This window comes from Anthonomus grandis, chromosome 22 (assembly GCF_022605725.1).
Source record: "Anthonomus grandis grandis chromosome 22, icAntGran1.3, whole genome shotgun sequence".
NCBI lineage: Eukaryota > Metazoa > Arthropoda > Insecta > Coleoptera > Curculionidae > Anthonomus > Anthonomus grandis.
The window spans coordinates 32,293,694-32,321,517 of record NC_065567.1 but is presented as its reverse complement, the minus strand read 5'-3'; the positions used below and the strand labels follow the sequence as shown (position 1 = coordinate 32,321,517).

General features: G+C 30.7%; 3 protein-coding genes across 3 annotated transcripts; all 3 read left to right on the top strand.

Moving 5' to 3' along the window:
* The first annotated feature begins 138 nt into the window (after positions 1 to 138).
* LOC126748641 (leucine-rich repeat-containing protein 70-like) lies at positions 139 to 4,318 on the top strand. The gene is made up of 2 exons (XM_050457997.1): positions 139 to 295; positions 3,028 to 4,318. Exon 2 carries the CDS (start codon positions 3,028 to 3,030, stop codon positions 4,249 to 4,251), a length of 1,224 nt encoding a protein of 407 aa, XP_050313954.1. The 5' UTR covers positions 139 to 295; the 3' UTR covers positions 4,252 to 4,318.
* A 6,389-nt stretch (positions 4,319 to 10,707) lies between these two features.
* On the top strand, positions 10,708 to 12,765 carry LOC126749027 (uncharacterized). The gene is made up of 2 exons (XM_050458631.1): positions 10,708 to 10,937; positions 12,051 to 12,765. The coding sequence occupies exons 1-2, from the start codon at positions 10,784 to 10,786 to the stop codon at positions 12,401 to 12,403; spliced, it is 507 nt and encodes a 168-aa protein (XP_050314588.1). The 5' UTR covers positions 10,708 to 10,783; the 3' UTR covers positions 12,404 to 12,765.
* Positions 12,766 to 16,896: 4,131 nt separating this feature from the next.
* On the top strand, positions 16,897 to 26,220 carry LOC126748797 (ribosomal protein S6 kinase beta-2-like). Its single transcript, XM_050458261.1, has 10 exons — positions 16,897 to 17,140; positions 20,975 to 21,015; positions 21,494 to 21,758; positions 22,221 to 22,354; positions 22,484 to 22,675; positions 22,738 to 22,828; positions 22,889 to 23,137; positions 23,195 to 23,302; positions 23,391 to 23,592; positions 25,294 to 26,220. Exons 1-10 carry the CDS (start codon positions 17,054 to 17,056, stop codon positions 25,452 to 25,454), a joined length of 1,530 nt encoding a protein of 509 aa, XP_050314218.1. The 5' UTR covers positions 16,897 to 17,053; the 3' UTR covers positions 25,455 to 26,220.
* The last annotated feature ends 1,604 nt before the right edge of the window (positions 26,221 to 27,824 follow it).

Genomic DNA, 27,824 nt, shown 5'->3' with positions numbered 1-27,824 from the left:
TATTAATTAGCATATTGTCTTTTATTGCATTAAGGCCAACCTGCACAAGTCAATGGTATACATATAACGCAATAACAATAAACGATACTCACGTAGATCTAATTCGAGCTAACCATCTTTTTTTTTATTAATTATAATTTACAATTGGCAATCTGATCTTTAAGGTCAATCGATTATTAGAGTGTTTTTTTTGTTTTGCCTTTAATATTGACACCGTAGAACGTCTACAGTAGCAGTTAAGTATGTTATAGTGAGCAAGTAAGTAAACAAAACGTCCCTAACGGTAAGCTCCAAGGTAAGTAATTATTTTTATATATTTCATAGATATATAAATATTTACATTAGTAATTAAGAGGCTGTTTTTGTTTACCGGTTAATCGAATGTCAGACCGGTTATATTAACATTTAGGGACATGTTTATTTTAATTTTTAAAATCAACAAAGAATTTCTACTTAGAATACTATATACATGGTCAAAAGTAGAATTTAATTCAGCAAGAGTTAGATTAATAGAATATATAAGAAAATAAAATTACACTATATTTATCTGTTAACATTAGTCTGTTATTTACTGTCACACTGTCTGTTATTTACGTTTTTAAAATTAAATCTATCTATCTAATAATTTTGAAGGGTTATTTCTGATGAAAGCTAAAGTGATAAAAAATGATTGAATTCGCCTCTTGATGACTCCATGTTGCCAAATTTTACTGTTTTATCTTAAAAAACTAAACAAGTTATAGGGGTGGGTCACCGTTAAGAATCACCTTATATATATATATTTATTATTATTAATGACAATTCACATAACAATTTTTTCATTGAATCCGGATTGATCAAAATTACCTGAATCATGTAATATTATAATTATAATAAACCAATAAGATATTCATTTATTTACCGTTTGTCATAAATATTTTTTAATGATTCCGGGTCCATAACCCTTTATAATCACTACCATGGTTATTTCGTTATTTTTAGGGTATATGATTGATTTAATAGATGACCATTTAACCAATCAGGAGTTTTAGATTCATAATAATAATTAATTTAAAACTTCATCAATTAATTAAATCAGACTCGATGAAACGTTTAACTAAATAATTTTTTGATTCAATGAAAATTAACTTCTATTAATTAACTTATTTATTCTAGACAGGTAGGACTCGAAAAAATGATCGACTTTTGTAATTATTGATTAATAAATTAGCGATTATTAAAAGCCCCTCTGAATAATGAATAATTAAGTATCAAAAAAATTGTTTATCTGAATAATAAAATTCCTTTATTAATTCAAGTTCAAATTCCAATTGATTGTTTCCTTAATTAATTGTTTAATAGTAAGTAGGAACTTTAAAAAATACTTTATAATCACAACAGTGAATAATTCATTATTTTCTGAGGATGATTAAGGCATCCCTAAAATATGGTTAATTAAAACTCTAAAAAAGGGTTTTTTTTGAATAATAAAATACTTTGATAATGAGTCATAATTAATTAATTAAATGCATGTAGAAATCATTAAATAGAATTGATTACGTGTCTATGACCCTTTCTTAGTTAAGGCATCTCTGAAAAATGATTAATTAAACCTTTAAATAAGAGTTTATGTGAGCAAAAAAAATCTTTTATTGATTCAGTGAGAACGAACTTTTATAATGAGTAACTGAATTAATTAATGAATTCTAGACAGTTAGGCATCATTATTAAAAACTAATTACGCATTGACGACCCTATGTAATCCCAACAGTGATTATTTAATTATTTTATGAGGCTGATATAGGCTTCTCTGAATCAAGAATAAATAAGACTCCAAAGAAGGGGTTATCTGAATAAAAAAATCTTGAATTAATTCTTAATTAATAAATAATAGGTAGGTACAAATCGTTAAAAAATAATCAATAATTACGCGTCGACGGACATTTGTAATCATAAGAGTGATTATTTCATTATTTTCTGAGGATCATTAGGGCATCACTAATGCTTATCTGAATAATAAAATTTATTTATCGATTCAAGGAGAATGAACCTCTATAATGTGTATTTTAATTAATTACTTGTATGACGATCCTTCGTAATCACATTATTTAGTTCTTTCTAAGGCTTCTCTGAATCATGAATAATCAAAACTTAAATAAACGATTTATCTGAATAATAAAATTCGTTAATTGATTCAATCAGGATGAACTGTGATAATGAGTTAATTAATTAATTAATTTTATTCAGATACGAATCATTAAAAATTGATTACGACTCTTTGTACTTTAATCAAAATATTTGTCTAAGCTGATAAAAGCCTCTTTGAATTAAAAGAATATTTTTATTAATTCAATAAGACTATTGATTGACAAACAAAGGTACAAACAAGGGTTCATCTGAATAATATAATTATAAATAATTAATGGCATCTTAGGCAAGTAGGGCTTTATTAGAATCATACAATTTATTGTTTCATTGATTTCGACAACTCTTGTGATCAACTCCGTGATTATTTCTATATATATATTATTATACAGGGTGTTTCAGAACTATGGGATCAAACTTTTGGGGGTTGTTCAGTGCAACAGAAGAATCCATTTGAGTACAGGAACCCATTAGTCTATATAGGCTTAGCTAAATCATAACAATTTAATAATGATTCTTTAATAATGAGTCGACAAGCTTCATCATTAATTACTTATTTCAATTATAAAAATGTTTCAAAGCTGTGTTTTTCTATTGAGGTTTAATCAACAAAAAAAAATAATTAATTCCAGGTTAATGTTTCCTTATTCTCATTATAATTATTAGGGCTTATCACAAAAAAACTGAAAGCTACTTGTATGCCTAAGGCAGAAAACGAATACATCAACAATATTTCTTTTCCCCCTATTTCCCCTGATTACCCCATACAAAGTATGGGGTCGTCACAGTCAAAACAAATATAAGCAGATTTAACTAGGATCTGCACATGCGAATTCACTGAAATTATCAATTGACTCAGTATTGAAACTAATATAATAGTTACCTTCTTGTTCTTTGTTTCAGATGAAATCTCAAGTTTTGCAAATACTGATCCAATTCTGCATGATGGCCATCGCTAAAAAGTGCATCTCGAGTGAAAAACCGCATTACAGAATATACAAAACATTAGAGGATTTCCGAAAAAACAACGACACCTTTGCAAGTGAAAACAACACAATCCTGGAAAATGGCATCATGTTTGATTTCCCACAATTAAAAGTGGTCCCGGCGAATGGTTTTGTGACCTATGACGCTGATAGCATTACGTATCTGAATCTAAGCGGAAAATCAATAAATGTTTTGGAAATACACGCTTTTAGCAACTTATCTTGCTTGCAAGTGCTAGATTTAAGTAATAACGACTTATGGAATCTTAACAGGGACATGTTTAGTGATTTAGCGAACTTGAAGTATTTGGACTTAAAAATGAATAATTTGTCTGTGTTAGGAAGTGAAACGTTCGGGAATCTTTTAAATTTAAAAGTACTTGACTTATCGCATAATAATATTTCTAATATAAGTAATAACGCGTTTAATGCAGGTTCCAAATTGGATACCCTTATTCTTTCATTTAATATTTTAAGGCAAATTCCACAAGGCATAGGGAACTTAAAACAATTAAAGAAACTTTATTTGGACCACAACTATCTCGCCATCGTCAAGACTACGTCATTAAAACCGTGTAGGAAGTTAAAAATTCTCGATTTAACTGAAAATCAAGCGGTGATTTTACGGTTGGGCAATGACACCTTAAACCCGAGATATTTACAAGTTTTAAATTTATCAAGTAATTATTTATTGTATTTTAACATTTCAGAGGTGGTCGGTATGTTTGCTAATTCATCCACTGCAATTGATTTAAATGAGAATCAATTTTCATGCAACATATGGAAGTCTTATCTGCAAGAGTTCAAGAAATTTAATGTTACTATAAGCCCCGGAAGAAACTTTAGTGCATTCAGGCAAATTAATGGAATAGCTTGCGATAATCTCAATATAACTGAAATTAAGGATCCGAATTTTATAGATTTTTTAAATAGTAAGCAAAAGAGTAAAGCGGTAAAAAGGGACGAGAGCTCTAACTCACAAGCTAACAGCTCTAACATTTGCGTTATTGTCATATTTAGTATCATGGCCTCTGTTGTTTGTACCTCTTTAATTGCGTATTTCATTTTAAAACGGAAAACTAGGTTTTATTTTACTAATATCGCATCAGATTCTATTCATATTACTCGTTCTGAGTTCTAATAACACACCTCACACTATGTATAAGTTGAACATCTAGAAATATACTCAAGGTTATTATAAGTTATAAGGTTTTTCTTTAATCCCATCACCTAAAATTTTTTTTTTAATTGTCATTGAAGGAGTACTAGACTTGTCAAATTGTCACAAATCTAGTACTATTTTTCCTTATTATAAAAAAACTACAAAAAATCATCGAAATCTCGAACTTATATTACGAGTAATGATATACAGGGTGACAATTTCAAGAGTAGCCATGGCTTATAATTTTTAAACCGTAAAAGATATTAAAAAAATGCTTAAAACCGTTTCTATAGTAACAAGGGGGAACCAAAATGATGAATTTTTTAGGGATATACTATCATCCCCCTAACCCCCAGAGCCACCCCCTTAAAAATTTTAAATTGGAAGGGTAGTCGAGTGATACCTTGTTTGAAAGGTCTATTAATTCCCTATATTATGCGACCCTACTTATAATAATCAATGCATTTATTTTAGAGTTATGCCAATTTTAATATTTTATTAAAGGTTATTTAAGTGTTTTTTAATTTCTTATAAAATTAACATATTTTGAAAATGTCATAAAATATTTAACATTTGAACATTAGTACAAATGGTTAAGAACTAGGAAAACACTCTGCAATATTCGGTTTATTCTATTTTTAAAACAATAAAAATCTGCATTGAACTTTAATTATTTTATTAAATGCTCAAAGTGGCTTCCATTATTTTGCAAGCAAAAGTAGAATCTGTTTTCAAACTCTTGACGAACATTTCTAAAAACTTCAGTTGTTAATAATCGGCACTCTTGTGTAATTCTTTGTTTTAGCTCCTCAATGGTGGCAGGCTGCGTTTTGAAAACGACCGATTTTAGGTGACCCCAAAGAAAAAAATCGAGAGGGATGAGATCTGGCGATCTTGGCGGCCACTTAATAGGTCCTCTTCTACCAATCCATTGGTCTGGATAATGATTATCTAGCCACTCTCTAACAGGCAATACATAATGTGGTGGGGCCCCAAGAACAAGATCTCCATTTTCATCCCTTTGGTTTTCCAATTCCGTTATTACTAAAGGCTCAACAGTTGTTTCTAAGATTTCAGCATAAATTTCTCCATTTAGATTATCATCAATAAACAATGGCCCAATTATATTATTCCCTAGAATTCCGGCCCACACATTTATTTTTTGGGGATATTGGGTGTGCCCTTCCCTAAAAATATGGGGATTCTCATCACTCCAGTAACGGCAGTTTTGCTTATTAACGTTACCGTTTAAATAAAAAGTGCACTCGTCACTGAAACAAATGTTTTTTATAAAACGTGGCTCATTTATTATTTTTTGGGTCATTAATTCACAAAATTCGATCCGCCTGTCTGGATCGTCATCACCAAGTTCTTGAACAATCTGTAGCTTGTAAGGATGGAATTTATTAATTTTTAATATCTTTCGTACTGATTCACGAGACACTCCTGTGGCAGCTGCTGCTTGACGAGTCGACATACCAGGATCCATAGCAAAATGCCCAAGAACCTCAATCTGAGTTGCTTCATCCAGTATTCTTGGCTGATTTTTCTTTATATTACCTACAAACCCAGTTTCTTTAAATTTTCTTACCAACTTCTGGATGTAATAATGCCCAACCTGCTTATCTGGGTGCCTCTCATTAAATATTGTGGCACTTCTACGAAAACAGCGATTTTGAGAACCATAAATAAATATCATTTCAACTCTTTCGGCGATCGTATAAACCATTGTAAAAATAAAACTAGAGCAGTGAGAGAACTTTAAATCACAAAAAGAACCACGATATTACTAACCAAACCAAAAATTGAACATTTTAAGGCAAAATTTAAATAAACAAAAAACAACAAATATTTCGAGAATGGCAGGCATCGAAAATTTTCCTTTTTTTTACATCGCCAAATACCATTCCGACAATTCAATAATTTCAGTATAAGTGTACTATTTATTGGAGTTTTGTTTTGGCTTTTAACAATTCATTTTAGTATCAGAATAAATATTTTTATTCTGATAGTAAAATGAATTGACTAACATTTAAAAGGACATACATATCTCGGAAATGGTTGCATTGATTTTAACGAGTAAGACGGCAAAATATAGGGAATTAATAGACCTTTCAAACAAGGTATCACTCGACTACCCTTCCAATTTAAAATTTTTAAGGGGGTGGCTCTGGGGGTTAGGGGGATGATAGTATATCCCTAAAAAATTCATCATTTTGGTTCCCCCTTGTTACTATAGAAACGGTTTTAAGCATTTTTTTATATCTTTTACGGTTTAAAAATTATAAGCCATGGCTACTCTTGAAATTGTCACGCTGTATACATATGTTTGTACACTTTATATTAAATATGTTACTTTAAATAGGTTATAGTATTTTTTTAAATTTAGTTCTGATGATGCCTTTAGGGGTGAAACACGTGTTACCAAATAAACCTCATTAATCTTAATATAAGTTGGAGACTTTGACCAAACTTGTAGTTTTTTATTATTTTTATGTTAAGTAAGTTATAAAGTATGTATTTTAATTAAATTATTGAAAAAAAAAGTGAAATAGTGATTTATTTTAAGTGAAATTTAGTTAATATTACACCCTAAGTACGAACATAAAAAAAATTTACTCGATCAAATGGAAAAAGCGAAAGTAAATTGGTCATTTATATTTTGAGACATTATTTTTCATAATGAAATTGGGTGAAAAGTCCTACTTTCTGTATGAAAATTTATAAAAAAAATTATAAAGGTAAATTGTAAAAAGTGTTTTTTTTAAGTGAATTTTAGTTAATATTACACCCTAAGTACAAACATAAAAATATTTACTCAATGAAATAGAAAAAGCGAAAGTAAATTGATAATTTTTTTTTAAAAATTATTGTTTTCCTATTGAAATTAGATTAAAAATAATACGTAGAAAATTCATAAAAAAATTCATCAAGTCGAATTTACTTTAAAAATTTTTTAATTTAATACAAAAAATTAGAAAAACCGAAATTAAATTGGTCATTTCTATTTTGAGACAGTATTGTTTTCATAATGAAATTGGGTTAAAAGTCCTACTTTAGGTATGAAAATTTATAAAAAAATTTATAAGAAAATGAACAATTCATTATTGACAAAGAAATAGAAAAAGAAGGTATTTTAATTAAATTATTAAAATGAAAATTATTAATAATGTTGTTAGTTAATATTACACCATAAGTATGAACATAAAAAAAAATCTACTCGGTAAAATGGAAAAAGCGAAAGTAAATTGATCATTTTTTTTTTTTAAATGATTATTTTCATATTAAAATTAGGCTAAAAATAATATGTAAAAGATTCATAAAAAATTTTATCAAGTCGAATTTACCTTAAAAAAAAAAGTAATTTTATACAATAAATTAGAAAAACCGAGTAAATTGATCATTTAGATTTTGCGACAATATTGTTTTCATAATGAAATTGAGTTAAAAAAACCTACTTTAGGTACGAAAATTTATAACAAATTTTATAAGTCGAATTTATAAGAAAGTTTGACAAAGAAATAGGAAAAGATATTGAAAATTTTTATTTAGAGAGATGTTAGGTTAAAAATGATATTTACTTATTCATTATTTGTGATGATTATTTATTTATTTATTTGCAATACTATACAAATACTACAAAATTGGTAATTATATGTAAAGTAGAGTAGGTACTAAAAAAATTATAGATGACTGTTAATATAATATTAAATTTAAGAAAAACATTCCCATAGATTTCTCCATGGTGAAGTACCATTATGCAAAAATAATAGACGAAGGGTCCTGTACTTTACAATCTTTATTTCAAAAATCCCGACGCGTTTCGGTTGTTAAACCAATGTCAAGGGAAAACTCTGTAAGCAAAAATATAAAAGGGTGTTATTAAACTGATAAATTAATTTAAAACATAGTAAAACTTACATTATATTATCACAAAATGTTCATAAAAAGGTTACAAACAACGGCACACCCATAACATCTAAAAAACAACTCATCATACCGTATTTACAAAAAAATAACGGATTTTGGTTAATATATAATGTTAATGTTAACGTAAGATTTTTAGATAAGACGAGCATGCCTCGGCATTATTTAACCTATTTAGGTGTAGTTTTTTGTACTATGCTGTCATATTTATAACAAGTTTTCTGCAAGTATAAAACTTTTGACAGAGAGTGGATTTTGTTAAAAATCCATGTTATCCATGTCCGTTGTTAAATTTTAAAAAAAATAAAAAGTATGCACACTTGTAGTATTTCTTTTAATTTTTTTATTGTTTTTAATAGCTTTTCAATAATCAATTTTGAAAAGTTTTTTTCTTAGTAATAGCAACTGCATTTCTAGGGTACGTACTGCCTTGAAGGATTATTATTATTATTAAATACCTTATTATTATTTAATACCTTACTACTCAACCGCCATTTTTGTTTTAGATTTGTCTTCAAAGGTGGCGCCCAGCCACTATTTCGATTCTTAATTAGCGCTGTCAATTTTACAGGAACAGTGACGTAAAAAGCGACTACTGCTACTTAATTGTGACATGCGCGCATTGAGTTCGCATGAAAATCACTTAAAAAAAAAAGTTGACTTAAGTAATTTATGAACAATCAGCCCCTCAATAACCGTTTATAATATAAACCGATATGAAAGATAAGCGAAAAGCGTGATTGGATCTCCATCACTTCCAGCTTGAAACTGCATTAAATGAGAGTGAGTGCCTCTGTCAGGTTCATATTCTTATAAAAGAATCCAACAATGCCCGGCTGAAATCGGTATGTAGTCAAGTGCTATTCAAGCCATTGTCGTAAGGAGTGATAAGACAACAGTCCATTATACGGAGGGTGTCGGGTAACACCGCAGCAAAGCGGAGCTGCTGCTATGGCTTGATTACAATCTATGACAGGAGCAGGAAACCCCCCTAACAAATAGTGCTAGGAAATTAGGAAGAATAATACTACATTTTTCATGTTGTTTATTTATTTTAGTAGTACTTATATACATTAAATTAAGGCAGATTATTGAACCAACAACAGCTTCTTATCCATTCGTTGAAATAATTTTTCCTATTAATATTTATATGCTAGAATATGTCTGTCTTTGTGGTAAACTCACTAAGTCAAATTATAACTCCTTAGTCCATTATTTTTGCAAAAATCATATTTGCATTAAACCAATAATAACGTATTTTGTTTTGGTAAAATACTCAACTGGCTATCTCTTGTAAGCATTTTGTACGGACACTATCCCTGACTTAATATAAGTCAGCATTTTGGGTTTTTGGAATTTGGAATTTTATCGAATAAATAATAACTTATATGCAAAAAAATTGCCATGAAACGATTTAGTTCTTTGTGTAGTGTTTGACCGATGTGCGTAACTGCTCAATGAGGTAAGGAGGTTGTTAAATTTATTTAAAGTCTTAAATAAGTTGTTTAATTAATTAAAGTTTATTCGTCGCTCTTACGCACATAATATTTTATATAATTTGTTTTATTTTTTTTAATTTAAATTTGCCTGAAGAGGCAAGCAAGTCTTACTGGCGAAACGTCGTAACAAAGATAACGTAATATTTTTTTTTGACTTCCTCTAACGACGATTGACTTTTATATTATTAAACAATACAAATTAATCAAACCAGATGTATTCAGAACAATTTTATTTTAAAAGCTTAGCAGAGCGCTTTCGGCGTATGAGCCATCATCAGTGCTAATTGTCAGCTAAGCCCAGAAGTTTACCATAGTGGGAACACATTTGATATTATTAAAATTATACATAACATTTAGACACACTTAAGACTATACAGAACACTAAACAGGACGAACAGTATTTAAAGTCCTTCGAGCAACACAGCCACTTTCCTCTTCCATTTACATTATTGTTTTAAAGTAAATTTTAAAATTGCTCCAAAATACTTTTACGAATTATTAAAAAAATAAGCGCTTTTTTATATTTTCTTTGCAGCCTACACTGCACAAGTGCATCACACTGATTCAGGTAACAGAAATTTGTAACTAAATGATTATTATTGTAGGGTTTTTACGTTCGTTAAGTGTGAATTAAATCGAAGATAGTCAACTAATTTATTGACATACTAACACTACGAAACACGATCACTTACGACTACTAGAAGTAGTATTTATGTAACTTTACTGCACTGAACTGACCACCAGCGCCGACGCGGCTCCTTATATACTCGGCTAACCATTCCGGAATAACCTGGACGAAATTACGGAGAATCAGCTACTTTCGCAGTGTTTACAATATCGACATTATATAGGTATTGGAAAACTAAGGCCCTTCGCACATTAGGCAACTAAAAAGAAACTAATTGCAAACTTAAATCGTCAATCAGTTGCTTATTAGTTGCCGCCCGTGTATTTCTATGAGCACTCGCACATAGCGCAACTAGTTGGTAACCAGTTTGAAACGCGTCGGTGATCTGTCAGCAGCAACCGGACATGCGAGTCGCTCGCAATTACTTTCTAATGTGTTTTATGAGAAAACATTCAAAATGTCGAAAATGGCAGAACAATCATTGAATATTAGATTAGTTCAAGAAGTGGAAGAATACCCCTGTCTATATGAGTATACATTAAATGAATATTCGCGCAAAGACATAACCGAAAAGTCTTGGAATGCTATTGGAAAGGAACTAAATTTATCAGGTATGTATTGATTTATACAGATTTATTTAAATTATTACAAAATAAGCTATACAGTGTAATTCCATGGCCATGGAAGAGCAGCTGCTGGAGTTATGAAATAGTTAGATAAATAATACCTTAAGTTGCATGCGGAAGATTGAGCACTTATTTGAAGATTTTGGCGTTCTATATCGGGATTTATGACCGGGCTATTATTTTCTTTAAATTGCTGTGGATTATATGGTATGCCTTCCCGTTTACACACAGATTTTATTATTTTAATGATTTTCTCGGGCGAATGACATTTTATTGCAGTATCTAAAACTTGAAATTTCTCGGCCATCATTCCGAATGAACATTCTATGATACGTCTTCCCCGACTTAATCGGTAATTGAAAATCCTTTTTACATTATCCAATGTACGTTGTGGATATGGTCTCATTAAGTAGCGTAGTAAGGGAAATGCTTCGTCGCCAGCAAATTGATTATTGCTCGCGTCACTGGGCAATTTTGAAGATAGTGGAAAATTTAGGACTTCATTTTCAATCCAATGCTTAATAGCTGAAGCACGGAAAATTCCGCCATCGCTATTTCTGCCTGCATAACCCGTTTCAATTAATGTAAATAGACCATCAGCGTCACAGCATGCCATCAGTACGATAGAATGGTACGATTTATAATTAAAATTAGTGGATCCGGAATTTGGAAGTTTTTCAATACGAATATGTTTTCCGTCAATAGCGCCTAGGCAGTTAGGTAAATTCCACAATAAACCGAAGCGTTCTGCAATTTTTTTCCATTGTTCCATATCTGGAATGGGCAGATATTCTTCCTTTAATACATCCCATATAATAGCCGTGGTTTTGGTCACAATTTGTGAAATAGTATTGTCTCCTCTAGCAAAATATAAAGCCAGACTGACGAATGTTCCTCCAGTCGCAAGATATCTGAAACTAAAATATATTTAAAATAACGCTGTACATATTTTGTTTTAATTTTGATTTTTTTTACACACTCTACTACTCTATACTTTTTTGCGGAAATCTGCCGTGGACTAATAGTTTTCATTTAAATAAAAGATAGGCAAAAAACACAAATCAGAAACATCATTTCTAAATATATTTTTTATTTCAGGGACCGAATGCAAGGAGAAGTGGAAAAACTTGAGAGCAGTATTTGTGAGACATATGAAACCAGCTCCAAGTGGCTCTTCAGCTAAATTAAAAAAGGCTTATTATCTAACAGCTGCGATGCAGTTTGCTTTACCATATATAAAAGCTTTAAATTCCGCGACTTCAGGGAATTTGCCGAAACAATCGGAAGAAGAAGTTCATGATGATCATAAAGAAGAAGAGTCGGATGATTCCCAGACAACACTTTCACGGACAAATTCTGTGTCTCTGCTAGCACCATCCCCACAATCAAATTCATTGCAATTACCATCTCCTCACTCATATGCTTTGCCATCTGAGCCTCCACAATCTTAAATTCATAAAAAAAAATCATCTTTAAAGCACAGAGATAATAAACAATTAAAAGATAATATAGATGAAAGCTTTGATGAATATTTAAAAGCAAAAAAAAAAAAACTTGATGCCAATATGGATCCGCTGCAGGAGGCCAATAAAATGTTTTTACTGAGCCTACTGCCCGATTTGAACGAGATGTCTTCCCACCAAACAAGAATGTTTAAGCGAAAAGCAATGGATTTAATTGATGATATAGTGCATAGTACGCCAAAGATTTTGAGCCCAAATTCAAATATATCGACAGGGTCTGAAGTCTCAGCAGAGTTGCAACCTACAACCACAACAATTCTAACAGAACAAGGAAATATCTTGACCCTCCTTCATATTGCAACACATAATTCACAGAGAGCCTCGTCTTATTATGAATTTGTGAGACATATGTTCAATACTAATGATGTTTAATTTAGTAAATAACATTTTTTTATAATTATTCAGTTTTTATATTAAAGAAAATAAATTTGTTTTTCTTACCTGAGGGTTATTAAAATTCTTTCGTCTGCTCCAACACATTCTCGCATTGGAGTATTTTTCTTGTGGATAGCAGGGACAAGCAATTGTACTAAATGTACATATGATTCCTTTGACATTCTATAAAAGGCCAGAAACTTCAGGCGTCAGTTTCTTGTAGTTCTTTTGCAGCAACAAAAGCTCTGCGTTTTATATTTTTCTCAATGTAGGGGTAAATCCAATATCTCCTTTTCTTTTGTCGGTTTCTCCTTTTTCTATAATAGTAATAAAGAATAATATCCTCATCACTCGAATCACTAGACATTTTTTTTAATGTGCACTGTACTAAAATAATAGTTTAAGCACAAAATTCCCCCGATAATTCAGAAGCGAAGTGATTTTATCAGTTGCATCGTGTGCGATTCTTAGTTGATAACTAGTTTGTGATTTAAATTTCCAATTAGTTGAGTTTCTTTTTAGTTTCTTAATGTGCGGAGGGCCTAATGCATTATGACTTAGACGATTGTCATTTACATTATTGTTTCAAAGTAAAATTTAAAATTGCTTTAAAATACTTTTAAGAATTATAATAATGTTAAGCGCTTTTTTATATTTTCTTTGCAGACTCCACTGAACAAGTGCATCAAACTGAGTCAGGTAACAGAAATTATACCCCATTAATGCCTATAAAGGCAGATGGTTATTTCCAGTGTAAGAATTGAATGATTATTATTGTAGCGTTTTTATGGTTCGTTAGGTGTGAATTAAATCGAAAATAGTCAACTAATTTATTAGTTGTCTATTTTCGATACTGAACTGACTACCAGCGGCGACGCGGCTCGTTATATACTCGGCTGACTATTCCGGAAGATTCGCTGACCTTCAAGACGTCGTGCCATTTCGAATTACGGAGAATCAGCTGGTTTCTCGGTGTTTACAATATCGTTACATTATATAAGTATTGGAAAACTAATGCATTATGACTTAAATCATTTAAACATCATTTAATTTAATTTTAAAATTATTTTAAAGTGTTTGCTTAATAATACATTTGAGAATCATAATGTTAAAAGTGCTTTTAACAGAAGTAAGTATATTAATAAAAACCTAGTACCTGGAGCTAGCAATTGCCATTTATTAGCTGAATGTACCTCAGATATGAAGAACTGGGATGATCATTTAAAAGGTAAGAATTATAAACCAGAAAATGACGATGGTAGTTCAACAAGTGAAAAAGACAGCAAAGATGATGAATTTAAAACTGAACTTGTACAAAAACCTATAGTAAAGAAAACTAGATGGAGCACTGCAAGGCCTTTAAGTTGGAAGAGAACATCCCAAAGTTCGTAACACAGTGGATTGTGAAAAGTGGCTGGTAATTTCATACTTCTGAACCTCTTATCAAAAGAAGTCATATATTGTTGGCCTAAAAATAGAATACACATTGGAATATTCATAAAATATTCACTGAATTGTCTAAATTTACTTTTATGATTACTTTGCTAGGACGACACTAGTGTTTCAACGAATAAACACTATAGGGTACATTATATTTATAAATAATATTCTGCGGTCCCTTTGGCGACATCTATCCTCTCAATTTACACATTACTCTCTTCAATTGATTACTTCTGCCACAGCATAAAGAAACCAGCAGTCTCACTCCGCTCGAAAATGTAAGCGAACTAATAGCATCCTTAGCCATGCCGCAGCCATGTTCTCCGGATGCCGAGCTCATTGTTTATCGAACTGTGTTCATAGGTGTATCGCCTAGTTCAGCGCCGTACTTAGTGACTATTTTGATAGCGTTTTTACAAAGCGTAGCGTTTTTTATAAAAACTTTTGTATTAAAAGAGGGGTATGTCAAAAATTATTAATGAAGCAAAATAATTGACTTTGCCAAAGTTTTTAATAGCTGCAAATTTGGCTGTATGGCTTAAATAACATAATTAAGCATCAGTTAAAGTTGCAGCAATGTTTTTTTTTTTTTTTTTGGATTTTTAAGGACATTATTTATATTTCTGCCATTTTAACAGTATTGCCATATTTAAAAGAGTTGCAAAATTGTATACTTTTACTTTAGTTGGTACTTAATAATATAACAAAAATTCGCAGATGTTAGAATTGTTTTGAATTGTTGCCAACTATTTGTCTTTATTTATTGGCCTAAGAGTTTCTATTTGTTTTGAAATATTACTTTATTTGTATAATTAGTTATCCTTAAACTACTATGTAGTCAGATGTTAATCTAAAAGCGTTACTATACAGGGTGTTAATTAATTATGTACCATAAATTATTTAACAGGCTAATTTACCCCTAACATGATTAAATTTATTAGGTTCAGTGTAATCTCGTACGGGACCTGAAGAAATATTTGTGGCAAAAAAATTGGGGCACCTGAATTTTGTGCCATTTTTAATATCTTATTTGATTTACTCAAATACAAATACAACTTTTTCGTATGTCGCTTATTTTTCGAGAAAAAAAAGTCCACTTAATTGCATATCCCTGGATCACACAAGGAATTTGGGGAAAAGTTTCATTTGGAATTTATTATTAACTAAGCAAGATACGAAAAAAATTCAAGAGACAGAAAAGTTTTATTTGTATAATCCACAGAACATAATAAAAATTGAACAAAAGTCAGTGGCATATATTTTAGTTGTTGTTAAATTTTAACACCCTGTATATTGAGAACGAAGAATTTCTGGACATATGTTTATATGAACCTTTTGTTTTAAAATTACTCAAAGAATGGTCTCTTAAAGTTATGGTTCATACCTAATTAACTTCCTGCACGTATTCTTCTATATCGTCGTTGTTAGATGTAGAAATGCGATGTTTATTTTTGTTTAAATATTTTGTTAATGTATGAACTTTATTTATATTAAAAAATCAATATTTGTACTATGTAGGTATTTTTATTTTACAAGATAATAACATCTAAAAAAATGTTTAAGTCCGGCTCTAGCCAAGGCAAAAGCCGCGTGGACCGTAGCGAGTGTCAGCGGCATCCCTACTATAAGCAAAAATGCCTCGCCTGCGTTAGTACACATGCACCGAACTCGCTTATTCAAGCCAATGTATTTTTATTGAAGTGCGACTGCTGGTTTCTTTATGCTGTGCTTCTGCTTCTCTTTCTTCTAAATACATTAATAAAGCTCATTAATAGATCCAGACCCTGTGTATCGCCATCTATTGGATATAAATAAACTATAATTGAAGCACATCCTTGTAGCACTGATTTTAGAAGGTTATCGGAATTCGATAGACAGGCGCTGTTTCTCCTAAGTCATGTTATATTGTAATTAATGAGCAGATGTTTATTTAAGCCACCCACATTTTTATACTTTTTACAGTCCTGACATGCGCGAGTCGTTTTTTCGGTAGTACCATTACTAAACAACCTCTGTGGGTTATGCTGGGTACCAACAAAACTGATAAAAAGAAAAATTTTACTAAAATTATCCAAGGAGAGCAACCAAAACCTATTTTATCCAAACGATTTTAAATTATGCAGCATTTTAGTTGTTAACCATTGGGTCAATGACATGCGCGTTACATTTGGTCACTAGCGTGCAACCTTTAAAGTTATACGTTATATTCCTTGATTTGAAAAATTGCACGTGCACCTGGAGGGTGGTAAGAATTCAAACTAAGTACTGGTTTCGCCATCTATTAGGTAAGAGTAAGTTTAAATTATTGAATATTCTCTTTCCCAGATATAATTTAACTGGTTTTCATCATATTTTCCCTTTGTAAGAATTTTAAATCATTAAATTATTGGCGCTTTAGAGAGTTTAAATAGTACTGTTTTACTTAATATATAAATTAAAAACACATATTTGTTATACGCTAGCGCCACCTCTGTTTGTACTTCGTCACTGAATATAATCTAACTAATCATTTGAAGGTTCCTTCTATTTTCCATCTAACAGGCTTTGACCTTGTATAAACAACATTCTGACAGTTGACGTTTTGGTATTTAGATTAGAAATTTGGAAACATAACCTCGATTTTGGTGTCGTATGTCGTGTGTTGTGAATTCGAACAAACCAAATCTCTTTACTTTATACTTTAAATTAGGCAAATCTCCCAGTTTTTCACGATTACCAGTCGATTCTTTGTTCTATTAAATGCATCCGTAACTAAACGGCAGAATGGCTGACCTGTTTGATATAGAACTCCATGATGTGGAAACAGTGGAGCTCTCATCAGATTCTGACAATGAGATTGAAATCACAGAGGTGAGTATTTTTGTTATGTTTTGCTTTGGATTCTCTATAACTCAAGGTACGATTATTGAGGCCCACTGTAAAGACAATAAAATATTTAAAAGTATATCAAGGTGAATTGCACAACATATTGTTTTCATGGACAGTGTATAATGTATATGCTAGGAGACTTTTCATAGGGCCTTCTTTAAGCCAATTAAGCTTAATTTACTCTGGAACTATCTTTTATTTTTCATAGGTCTATAAGCTTTAAATGACCTACTTGTCCTTAAAAATAAATTTGGTATTTATAAATATTGTCTGCAGATAAGTTTCCATTCATTCATTTTAGTTTATTATTACTTTCGAAATATCTATGTGTCTTTTGATACAAGAAATACAATGCCTTGTTCCTACTTAAAATAAGTCTCAGGTTACCAGAAAGTGACTATCCATTTGCAACTTATTACTTTCAAATAACATTAATTCATTAAACTTATTTGAGAATAATACATTGTTCGGCTTCATATTATATAATAATGGAACTATGTATAAACATTAAAAGGTACACAGATGAATTGAAGTCACAGACAGAATTTATTTAGAGGTCATTTAATATTTCTTAATTACTTCTTAATCACCTTCTTGTTTTGAATCTGAATAGCGGCATTTCGAGAATATTGAAAATGTAATTTAGATGGAGAATCATATACATATAAACCGTAGCCATGAAAATGTTAGAAAGTTTCTTAATCTCGCATTTGGATATTCTTCTTACTATAAACCTGACAATATATAATATTTAAATGGGACTGTTTTGGATATGAGATGTCTTGCCACCAACAAATAATAAATGTGTTTAAAAAATCACTTAAACTGATGGTACTGCTATACCTACTATCTTATGGCAGTTTTCCTTTTGAAGTAAAAGAGGATCTTCATTTATTTCATATTTTGCATTTGAAGTTATTTTATTAATACTTTCCTATTTGATAAATTTAAAAAAAAAATCATCCAGGTGAATTGAAACCTTAATTGTATTAATAATGATTATGGAGGAATGATGATATTTTTTAAATAATATGATTGCAATAATGAGTACTTTATTAAGTGTGCTATGTTTCACTGGTATTGTTTGATAAAACTAAGTAAATTTTAATATCAATATTTAAAATCTAGATTATCCTTGATAAAGCCAATAGATTCTCTGACCTTCGATTATGAATTTTTCATCAACAAAATGATAATTAAAAATTACAATTAACTAGAATTTTCTATGAATATTTTCATTTATTGTTTAATAAGATTGTTTGTTAATTTGCACTGCAATATAAGAAACTAGGTCATTATTTTTTTTATTTATTATAAATACTGGGTATTTCAAAAAGATAGTGCCAAACTTAAGGGGGTTGTTTGGGACATTATAGTGAACAATATTTGTTCGAACCCCTAGTCAAAAATAATCCATTTTGCTCTAGAGTCATTTTTTCTTAAAAGTCTTTTTAATGGTAAATATTTTATTATAAATTTTAGTAATGCAGAATATTAAAAAAAATATAGGAATTTAAAACCATTTTTTTGTCTCTCAATATCTCATTCCTTTAATGTTATTGGCCATTTTAATTAAAATACCAGCTTTCCTGAATCCACACATCTCTTTTAACTAATGGTCCCTATGCACTTTGCACACAAAACTTTGGTAAAAACAAACACCTACAATCAGACATTATCCTCAAAAGTACCTATTAAATTTATGTTGAAGAAGATTAGTGTATTAGGAGCATTTTTCTAAATTGGTTTTCTTCATTTCAGCTTTATCAATGGGTCTGCATAATCAAATTCATTTACTCATGCTAATATGCATTAATTCTTTTCTCTATTAACTCACCTACAGGTAATCTTGTTAGTCAAAAGTCTATTGCTGTGAATAATTTTGCTAACACTTTTAATCTTGTTCAGTGTAATCACATCCTAAACTATAATAACAGACTATTGGATCTTGTTTTATCTAACTTCACCTGTACTGTTTCGCATAGTGACATGCCTTTTGTCTTGGAGGATTTGCATCACCCTGCACTGGAAATTGATTTTACCATCTCAGGCCAACATGTCCATAATTTTCAGCTTTATAAAAACTTATCTCAGTCTTTTAATTTTAGAAAGGCCAAGTTCCATCTCCTTTATGAGTTGATCCTTGAAGCTGACTGGTCTACTGTGTATTTATCCTCTAATGTTAATGATGCATGTGGAGCCCTATATGATATATTGAATGGCATATTTGCCGCACACATTCCTCTTAAGCAGCAATGTAAAAGAAGATTTCCAAATTATTATTCTCGAGAATTCAAGGACTTTAAAATGTACAATTCTCCATTCTTTCAAAATAAATTCCATTCTCTTAGACGCCTTATCAAACTACAAATATGCAATGAATATAAGTTGTATATATCAAACACCGAAAGGAATATTTCTTTGGACCCATCTAGCTTTTGGAATTTTATTGGTTCTAAGAAGGCTGGCACCAGGATTTGACATAGTTGATGCTTTTGCACTGTTCTTTGGTGAGGCATTTATACAATCAAATTTCATTAACCATTTCGTCGACGTCTGATAATGTGCCCCACTTTGACATTTCCAACGTTGATGCTTCCCAGATTATTTTGGCTAATAAACTTAAAAATAAGTTAACATCTGGTGTAGATGGTGTGCCTCTTGGTTAAAGATTGCATTGGTGTCCTGGCTGATCCGCTGACCTACATTATCAACTTAATACTCTCAACAGAACAAATCCCTGAAATTTGGAAGACTGCTAAAATAATACTTTTTAACGTAACGTCGGGTGTGCCACAGGGCTCGAACCTGGGTCCGCTCCTGTTTAGTTTTTTTATAAACGACTTGATTGAGTCACTCACTTCTCATAGGCTGCCTTTTGCCTATTTATTCTAATTTTTTGGATAACTTTTGAGAATGTGACTTTACTTTACTTTTTTTCTTTTCTTTTCATTCTTTTAGGTTTGTTTGTGTGTGTTTTTTTTAACTATATTTTTCATTGTTTTGCAACTGTTTCCTGTTATTGGGCAAGTTGCCTGTTGGAAATAAAGGCTTATTATTATTAATTATGCTTACATATTCAAAAGGAAGAAAACTAACATTACAATTAAATTAAAATGACATGAATTAAATAATAGATACAATTTGCATGTACACACTTAAAAATGTATAAATACAATCATTATAGGAGAAAAAAAATATCAAAGTAAGACCACAAATCGGAATACAGTCACAAATAAGTCTAATAGACAATCACATAATTTAAAAGCTGATCAGTACCATAAAAGGCACCAGAGACTAAAATCATGCACCCTGATATTCGGAAGCACTCTGTGACTTTAAGAGCTGGTAATATGTTGTGAACACCACTATGCACAAACCTGTCTTTTTTTTTTTTAAAGGGAAAAGTAGAGAACAGTATAGAATCTAATTTCTGTACTTAGCTGGATCAATTGGGTCATTGTACGACAAGGATCAATTTTAGATCCTCCCTTGTATTGTAAAACTTATTATTCCATAGATATTTTTTAAACAGTCAGTGTGTTGATATAAACCTGGTTATACATTTTATTCTATTATAAACTTTTTATGTTGTAACAATAAGGCATTATTTGACTATATGAAGAATTCAATTAAAAGTACCTATATCATTCAATTAACATATCCTAGCTGTTCACATATTTATTGCTAACTGGATGACTACAGAATATTCATTGTAAACACTGCTTGCCCTCACTTTAATATCAATAGCAGATAATCCTTTTTTAAGAAACTTGTTTGCTATTAACATATTTAAATATATAATTTTTTTTTCAGGGACTCATTAATGAACACCCTAACCCGAATGAAGTAATTGAGTAAGTATAAATTATCTTAAAATAATAACTATAATTTTCTTAAAATAATAAAAAATGGATTTCTGATTTAGCATAAGGTTTTTTAGTGTTATTACTTTTAAGATATTAGCATATTGTAATAACATTTTGAAATTTATCCACATTTATTATCAGTAAATGTATAGTTTATTGAGTAATTGTAAACTTAGTAATTCTTGCATCACTTATCAACAAAACAAGATTTTCTTAGCTATTTTTATGCAATTAATTTTCTTTTCCTTTTATTGAAATTGTACAATAGCATTTTTCAAATGGTTTAAGTGGATTTTATGTTTAAAAATCCACAAGAAACCTAATTTTATTAACAAATCTCTTGGTGATAAATAAAAACTTATAGAGAGATTCTTTTACTACTATAATTTTTTCTTCACTGTCATCATAAAAATCTATAAAAATTCCTCAGCTCGTCCTCTCACTGTTTTTCTAATTATTTCTTTAGTTTAACCGATGGTGATTTTGATACTGTTGAAATCACAGAGGCCACAGTAAATCCGACTGAGGAACGCATTTCTCCTAAAGATTTTGACCTTTTGAAGGTGCTAGGAAAGGGTGGCTATGGTAAAGTGTTTCAATGCAGGAAAAGAAGTGGTACTGATGCGGGCAAGATTTTCGCCATGAAAGTACTAAGAAAGGCCTCTATTGTGAGAAACCAAAAGGATGTATCCCATACAAAAGCCGAAAGGAATATTTTGGAAAGTGTCATGGTGGGTATCTAGTTATCCTGTAATGTTCAAAAATAAGCAGAGTACTGTATATTTTTTCACAAGCAATAAATTATACAGAAACCACTCTTTCTAATTTGAAAACTTTAATATAAGCAAAATGCTTTTTGCTGCCGGTTTTTCCTATGAACGTGTAATATTTGTATAACAAACAAGGCAGCAAACAAAAGTTAACCTTCTTTTCTTGTTTGTTTCATACAAAACAGGCCTCTTATATTTTTAATATCAAAATCTATTTTTATGTAGTCTCTATAGCAAAGTATATGTCAAATTTCTTAAGTAATTAAACTATTTCTTAGTTATGTAAAATCATAATTAATTAAAGCACTGATTATATATATAAATTTTTTCTCCTTATTACATCCTTTGTACCAACTATACAAAGTAAAACATGATATTTTTAAATTCAAGCAGTTGAATTTGTTTTAATTCAATTTTCTTTAGCACCCTTTTATTGTGCAACTCAATTACGCTTTCCAAACTGGAGGAAAACTTTATTTGGTGTTGGAGTATCTGAATGGAGGAGAACTTTTCACTCATTTAGAAAACGAAGGCATTTTTATGGAAGAGTGCTCTGCGTAAGTAAAATAAATTACATTAATGATTTAAACATTGGCAAACTACATGGATTTGAGCTAATACATTTTCTTAAAAGTGATTTTTCTATGTATGAAGGAGTCAGCTAGACAAGCTGGTTTTATTTTTAGATTTTATTTGGCTGAAATAACCCTCGCTCTTGAGCATTTACATAGTTTAGGAATAATCTATAGAGACTTAAAACCTGAGAATATCTTACTTGACCACGAAGGTCACGTAAAACTGACTGATTTTGGATTGTCAAAGGAGCACATACAAGACAACACTAGAACCTTAACTTTTTGTGGAACCATTGAGTACATGTAAATAGTTCAATACTTAGCATGTATTTAGTTATTAACCGAGTATGTTTTATTATATTTAGGGCTCCAGAAATCATTCTACGACAGGGTCATGGAAAAGCAGCTGATTGGTGGTCACTAGGGGCCTTATTATATGACATGACTACAGGGGCGGTACGTTAAACAATATAATTATGTAAAATTATATTGCTAAACAATTAATAATTTATTTAGCCGCCGTTCCACGGTGCTAATAGAAAGGCCACAATAGAAATGATCTTAAGAGGCAAACTCGCATTTCCGCCTTACATGACCGCTGATATGAAGGATATTCTTAGAAGACTATTAAAAAAGAAACCTCAAGACAGACTTGGCGTGCCACCTGACGATGCCAAAGCTATTAAAAAACACCCCTTTTTCAAGCATATCAATTGGGATGATGTTTTGAATAAAAGGATAGAACCGCCTTATAAACCCTGTGTAGTAAGTTATTCAAGTCTTTAAAGGAAGGAAATATCTATAGTTTTGTTCTTACATTAGTCCAGTGAAGATGACGTATCCCAGTTCGATCCCAAGTTCACCAGACAAACTCCTGTCGACTCACCAGTAGACTCATACCTAAGCGAGAGTGTTAATATGATATTTGAGGTATGCACTATTTTTCCGTTATTTTAGTACTAAGGCCAAACAAATTTATTTTGATTATACAAAACTAACTAAAAAATATGTTAAATAGGGATTCACATTTGTGGCTCCATCAATATTGGAAGAAATCTACAAACCATCGATTTCCAAGTCTCGATCGCCACGTAAACTTGGGTCTTCCTATCGCCAACACCCGTTGGGTTTTAACATGCCAAATTTGCCTTCCAGTTCCCACCTGCACCATCCAAATGTGCCTAGTTTTATAGATCCCTGTTGTTACGAAGGCGCTTCAGGTAAGTTCAAGGTTTAGTAATAAGGTCAGATTATGTAGTAAATTATTGCGGCGGATTTTGAAGACCTTAGAGGAAGAAGCTAAGTTTGAGGTAAATGGGTTTTAAATATTCAATCCCGAATTATGCTCTTATGGGTAAACTTTAATAATACTGGGTAATATTTTCATGAAGAATATAATTTTAAAGGTTATAAATCAAATATGTTAAGAAGTTGTTGTTCTTTGTTTTATGCAATTTAGAAAAAAAATGTGGCATATCACTTTTTCACTTTTGCCAAAAATATTAACTAAAGATATTTCTTGTCAAAATATGGATATTGAAAAAACTGTTTAGAGAAAAAAATGGTTCATTCTTCCATACTAGGAATATTTTAAGTGGTACTGGCCTAACATCTTAACTAATCTTCATTAAAATCCGTTTAAATTCGACTCATCATCATTTTCATTTTCTTTACTCCATACATCCATTTCTTCCTCTTTGTCTTGGCCTAAAATTTGACTTTCAACCTCATTACATGCTCCTATTTCTTCATATATGCAGGCAGAATGTAACGTTCGTTTCTTTATTTTAACACTCTTAATGTCTTCATTTATTGCACCTTTTCGTTGTCATCTAAAATAGTTCTTTTTACGGTCTACCTGTCTCTTGTTTTCTTAACAGTTTCAAACCATTTTTTGGTTTATAAACTCGTCTCATACTTTTATTATATTCTGTATTAAAACAAAAACCCTATGGCACGAAAGGTGAGTATGGCCAGCAATCAAAAATCGATGCTCAACTGATTTAAACCATCTATCAGTTACTAACTGCTGCCATAAACAGATTATAGATAAGTTTTTGTTTAATCCACTACAGTTCTCTATACAGGGTGTCTCACGACGAATAGACGCGATCGATATCTCGGAAACAAATTTTTCAAAAATGTTGAAAATTTGGCAACACAGGCACAGCCGATGAGGGCCACCCAACTAAAATATTTTGACAGTTGTGACGTTTCCGGTTATATCGGAAGTAGGTGTCAACTTTGTTATTTTAAATAGAGCATCCTGTATATTTTTACTTTTTTGGCTTCCACGTGAAATTCTAGATATATCTTGTGTATAATGTCCTATACCTAAGTGTAACCGTTTTTGACATATTTTTAATTTAATGTGAAAAATTATGTTTATGAACCCTAACATAATTACCGATTACTCCCTTTTAGTAGCCTTTATTTATTGGTTAGTTTTGGTTTTATTTTAAAGCAAGGACCACTTTAAAAGATTATTTTAATATTTGGCTAAAAAAAATACAGCGGGGTCAAAATTTAGCATTAAAAATTAAAGTGAAAAAATCATTAAAAGTCAATTTTTTTAAATGGAAACCCCCTATTATTATTATTTTTTCGTAAAGATAATTGAAAATAAGGTTAACTTTGTATAAGGTTATCCAGTCCAAAAATTAATAGTTTCCGAAATATTGACAGTTTTAATTTGGCCTGATATTAAAAGCCGCATAGTAACATGGCTCAAGGATTGTTGATTAGCTGACCATGACGGTTGTCATAGTAATCGTTAGTTTTTGTCATGTATAAGGGAGGTGAGGGTAGAGCTTTTAGGATTTTTTAATCTTTGTGCTCTTCTTGCTACTTAGGAAATGGAAAAATCTGCAAAAAAGTTGCTTCTGGTACATAATATGGTTTGTTTCTGTTTTCTTATTTAGGTAGTTCAGGTCCTACTGACGTGACTGGATCTAGACTAGGAAGCAGCAATATTAGGACCCAATTCGGAATTCCAATAGGAAAGTCTGAGTACCCCCTTAGTAGCCAAAATTGCACTGAAATGATGGAAGTGAGTAGTAGCGGCGGCTTGTCGCATATATAGTATCAGATAAATTATAGTACAATATTTAATCTATAGTTTTTATCTTAATGCTGAATCGACGATCGTCTTCTTCGTTTCTTTTTAGTTAGACCTAAGTTGTTATATTGATATTTTGTGCACGCTACCAAGTCATATTTATTTTCCTAAATTATAGTTTTTGTTTAAATTGAGTCATGGTAACAAGGCCTAATTTTGTTTGATTACTAGTGAAACCATCACCAGTGATTTCCAGTGAAGAATAATAATAATTAGCCTGTTCTCAAAATGCAAAAATGGTTTAGGATAAAAATTTACTTTGTGATTAAAACGATGGTAGAGAGAAGGATATTCTGTCGTCGATTCAGCAAGACGTTTTCACTGTTACCGATTATTTGAGTTATTTAACTTTATTTTGTCGATTAATTCAACGGTTTTGCGAGAAGTTTTTGTTGTTACCGACTTTTTATTTAAATTAATAGTTCCCTATTTACTTGTGTTAATTAAATTATAGTGCTTTTTAAATGACTGTATTTTAGTAATAGTTAAGCGAACCGCCATTGCCTTATGGTGGCTTGTCAAGATTCTGAAAATCATACCAAGGATGTCTCAAGATAAGTACAAATATAAAAACAAATATATACTTCTCAAAATCTACGGAGATTATTAAAATATATTAAGCGTGTGTAATAATTGTTATTGAGAATAGAATTATAAATTCAAGGGAATTGAAGATTATAATAATTATTAATTAATAAACAAATAAGATTCATGAAATATAAAACATAAACTTATGTTTTTATATTTAGTGGATTTAAGGTGTTAATTGTCTTAAAATATATTATTTAGGGCAAACTTCAGCTAGTCAAAAACTTTCCAACTTAATGTCCCCCTAACTGGACTTTGAGAAGTATCAGTTGCACTTAAATAGAATCCAGTGAAAAACCTCACCAAAAAATTAAAACCCACGGTGGGATTACGATACTCGAAACCTAGGATTTAATTACCAAAAATATACAATAAACACATTATTTACTTTCGTTGATTTTCTATTAAGCTTTTTAAAAGCATAAAATGCGGATTTTTGTTACAAATAATGGGCTTTCTTTCAATTGTGCATTCGAGCTTCGTGATTCCACTGGCCGCTCGTGCCTTCATATATTGGTCGCCTAACTGCTTCCAATAACATTAACGGCTTCATTTATATCGAATATATCCGACAGGAAGTCAAAATATCGTACTTATTATAATATTCTCTGATTTAACGTTGTGTTTTTCATATTGCTGTTTTTCGCTTGTTACTACCAAAAAGATGACTAGGGATATAAAACTGCATTACGCACAAAAACCCACTATGGGTCATTTCTTTTTAGCTGGGTGTGAACAATTTTTCGACTTTCTTGTTAATGGAATTGATAGATGTGTTTTCCAGGAAAATGAGTTAAAATTTCCTAAGCAAATTACGTTTTTAAGACTTTTTTCTGAATTTCCTACATACATTTTCACTATTTTAGTAATATACTGTAGATCTTGCCAAAGTCTACAGAATGAGATAAATGGATATATTGTACGGATTTCGGATAACCTGTTTCTTTTTACAAATACGGTATGGCACTTTGAGACATTCGGTATATCTGATTTAGCTCCATTTTAAATAATGAAACAATGTGGACATTAAAAGGCCTATTTTTTAGGGAAGCGCTTTATTTTCCTAACAAAAAGCATGCTTACGGCATACAGACTTTAAAAGATATAAAGTACGGATTGCTGTAATCTTGCTTATATGAAATATAGGAAATTTATAATGCGCTACTACATTATCCAAAATGAAACTAAAATAAAAACTTATTTTGCATGTTAGTAACAATTAAGGAAAATAAACGGCAGGTTAAACTGAAATACCTAAATTTACTTACCTGTAGCATAGGATATGCTAAAAACAGCAAAAGACCTTTGCTTGCTCAGTTTACAAGTATGTTTTTATATCACATTTAATATATTATGTCGTTTGAAATACTTAACATAACTCAAGGTGCATTATGTGTTCATTATAGGTATTTAAACAAAATATAATTTACTATTATGGTTTTACCACGATTTATCTTATTTAGTTAAAAAGTTGTAACACTTTCCCCTAAAAGGTGGATGGATGTGTACAAAAGAATTAGGGGTGTGTCTTTAGTTCTCTGTCACCAATAAAAGAAAACTTTTTAATTGAATTTTGGTACTAAAACACTTTGTCTTTTTAAATGTTAACTTTTGCTGGTATTTTCTTTATGTTACTTATAAGGTGCTTAAGTTCTAATATTTTTTATAGAAGCTTAAAACCAATAATTGAATTAATCAAACAATTGACTAATTTGGGATAAACTAACTAACGAAATTTTGTTGCTC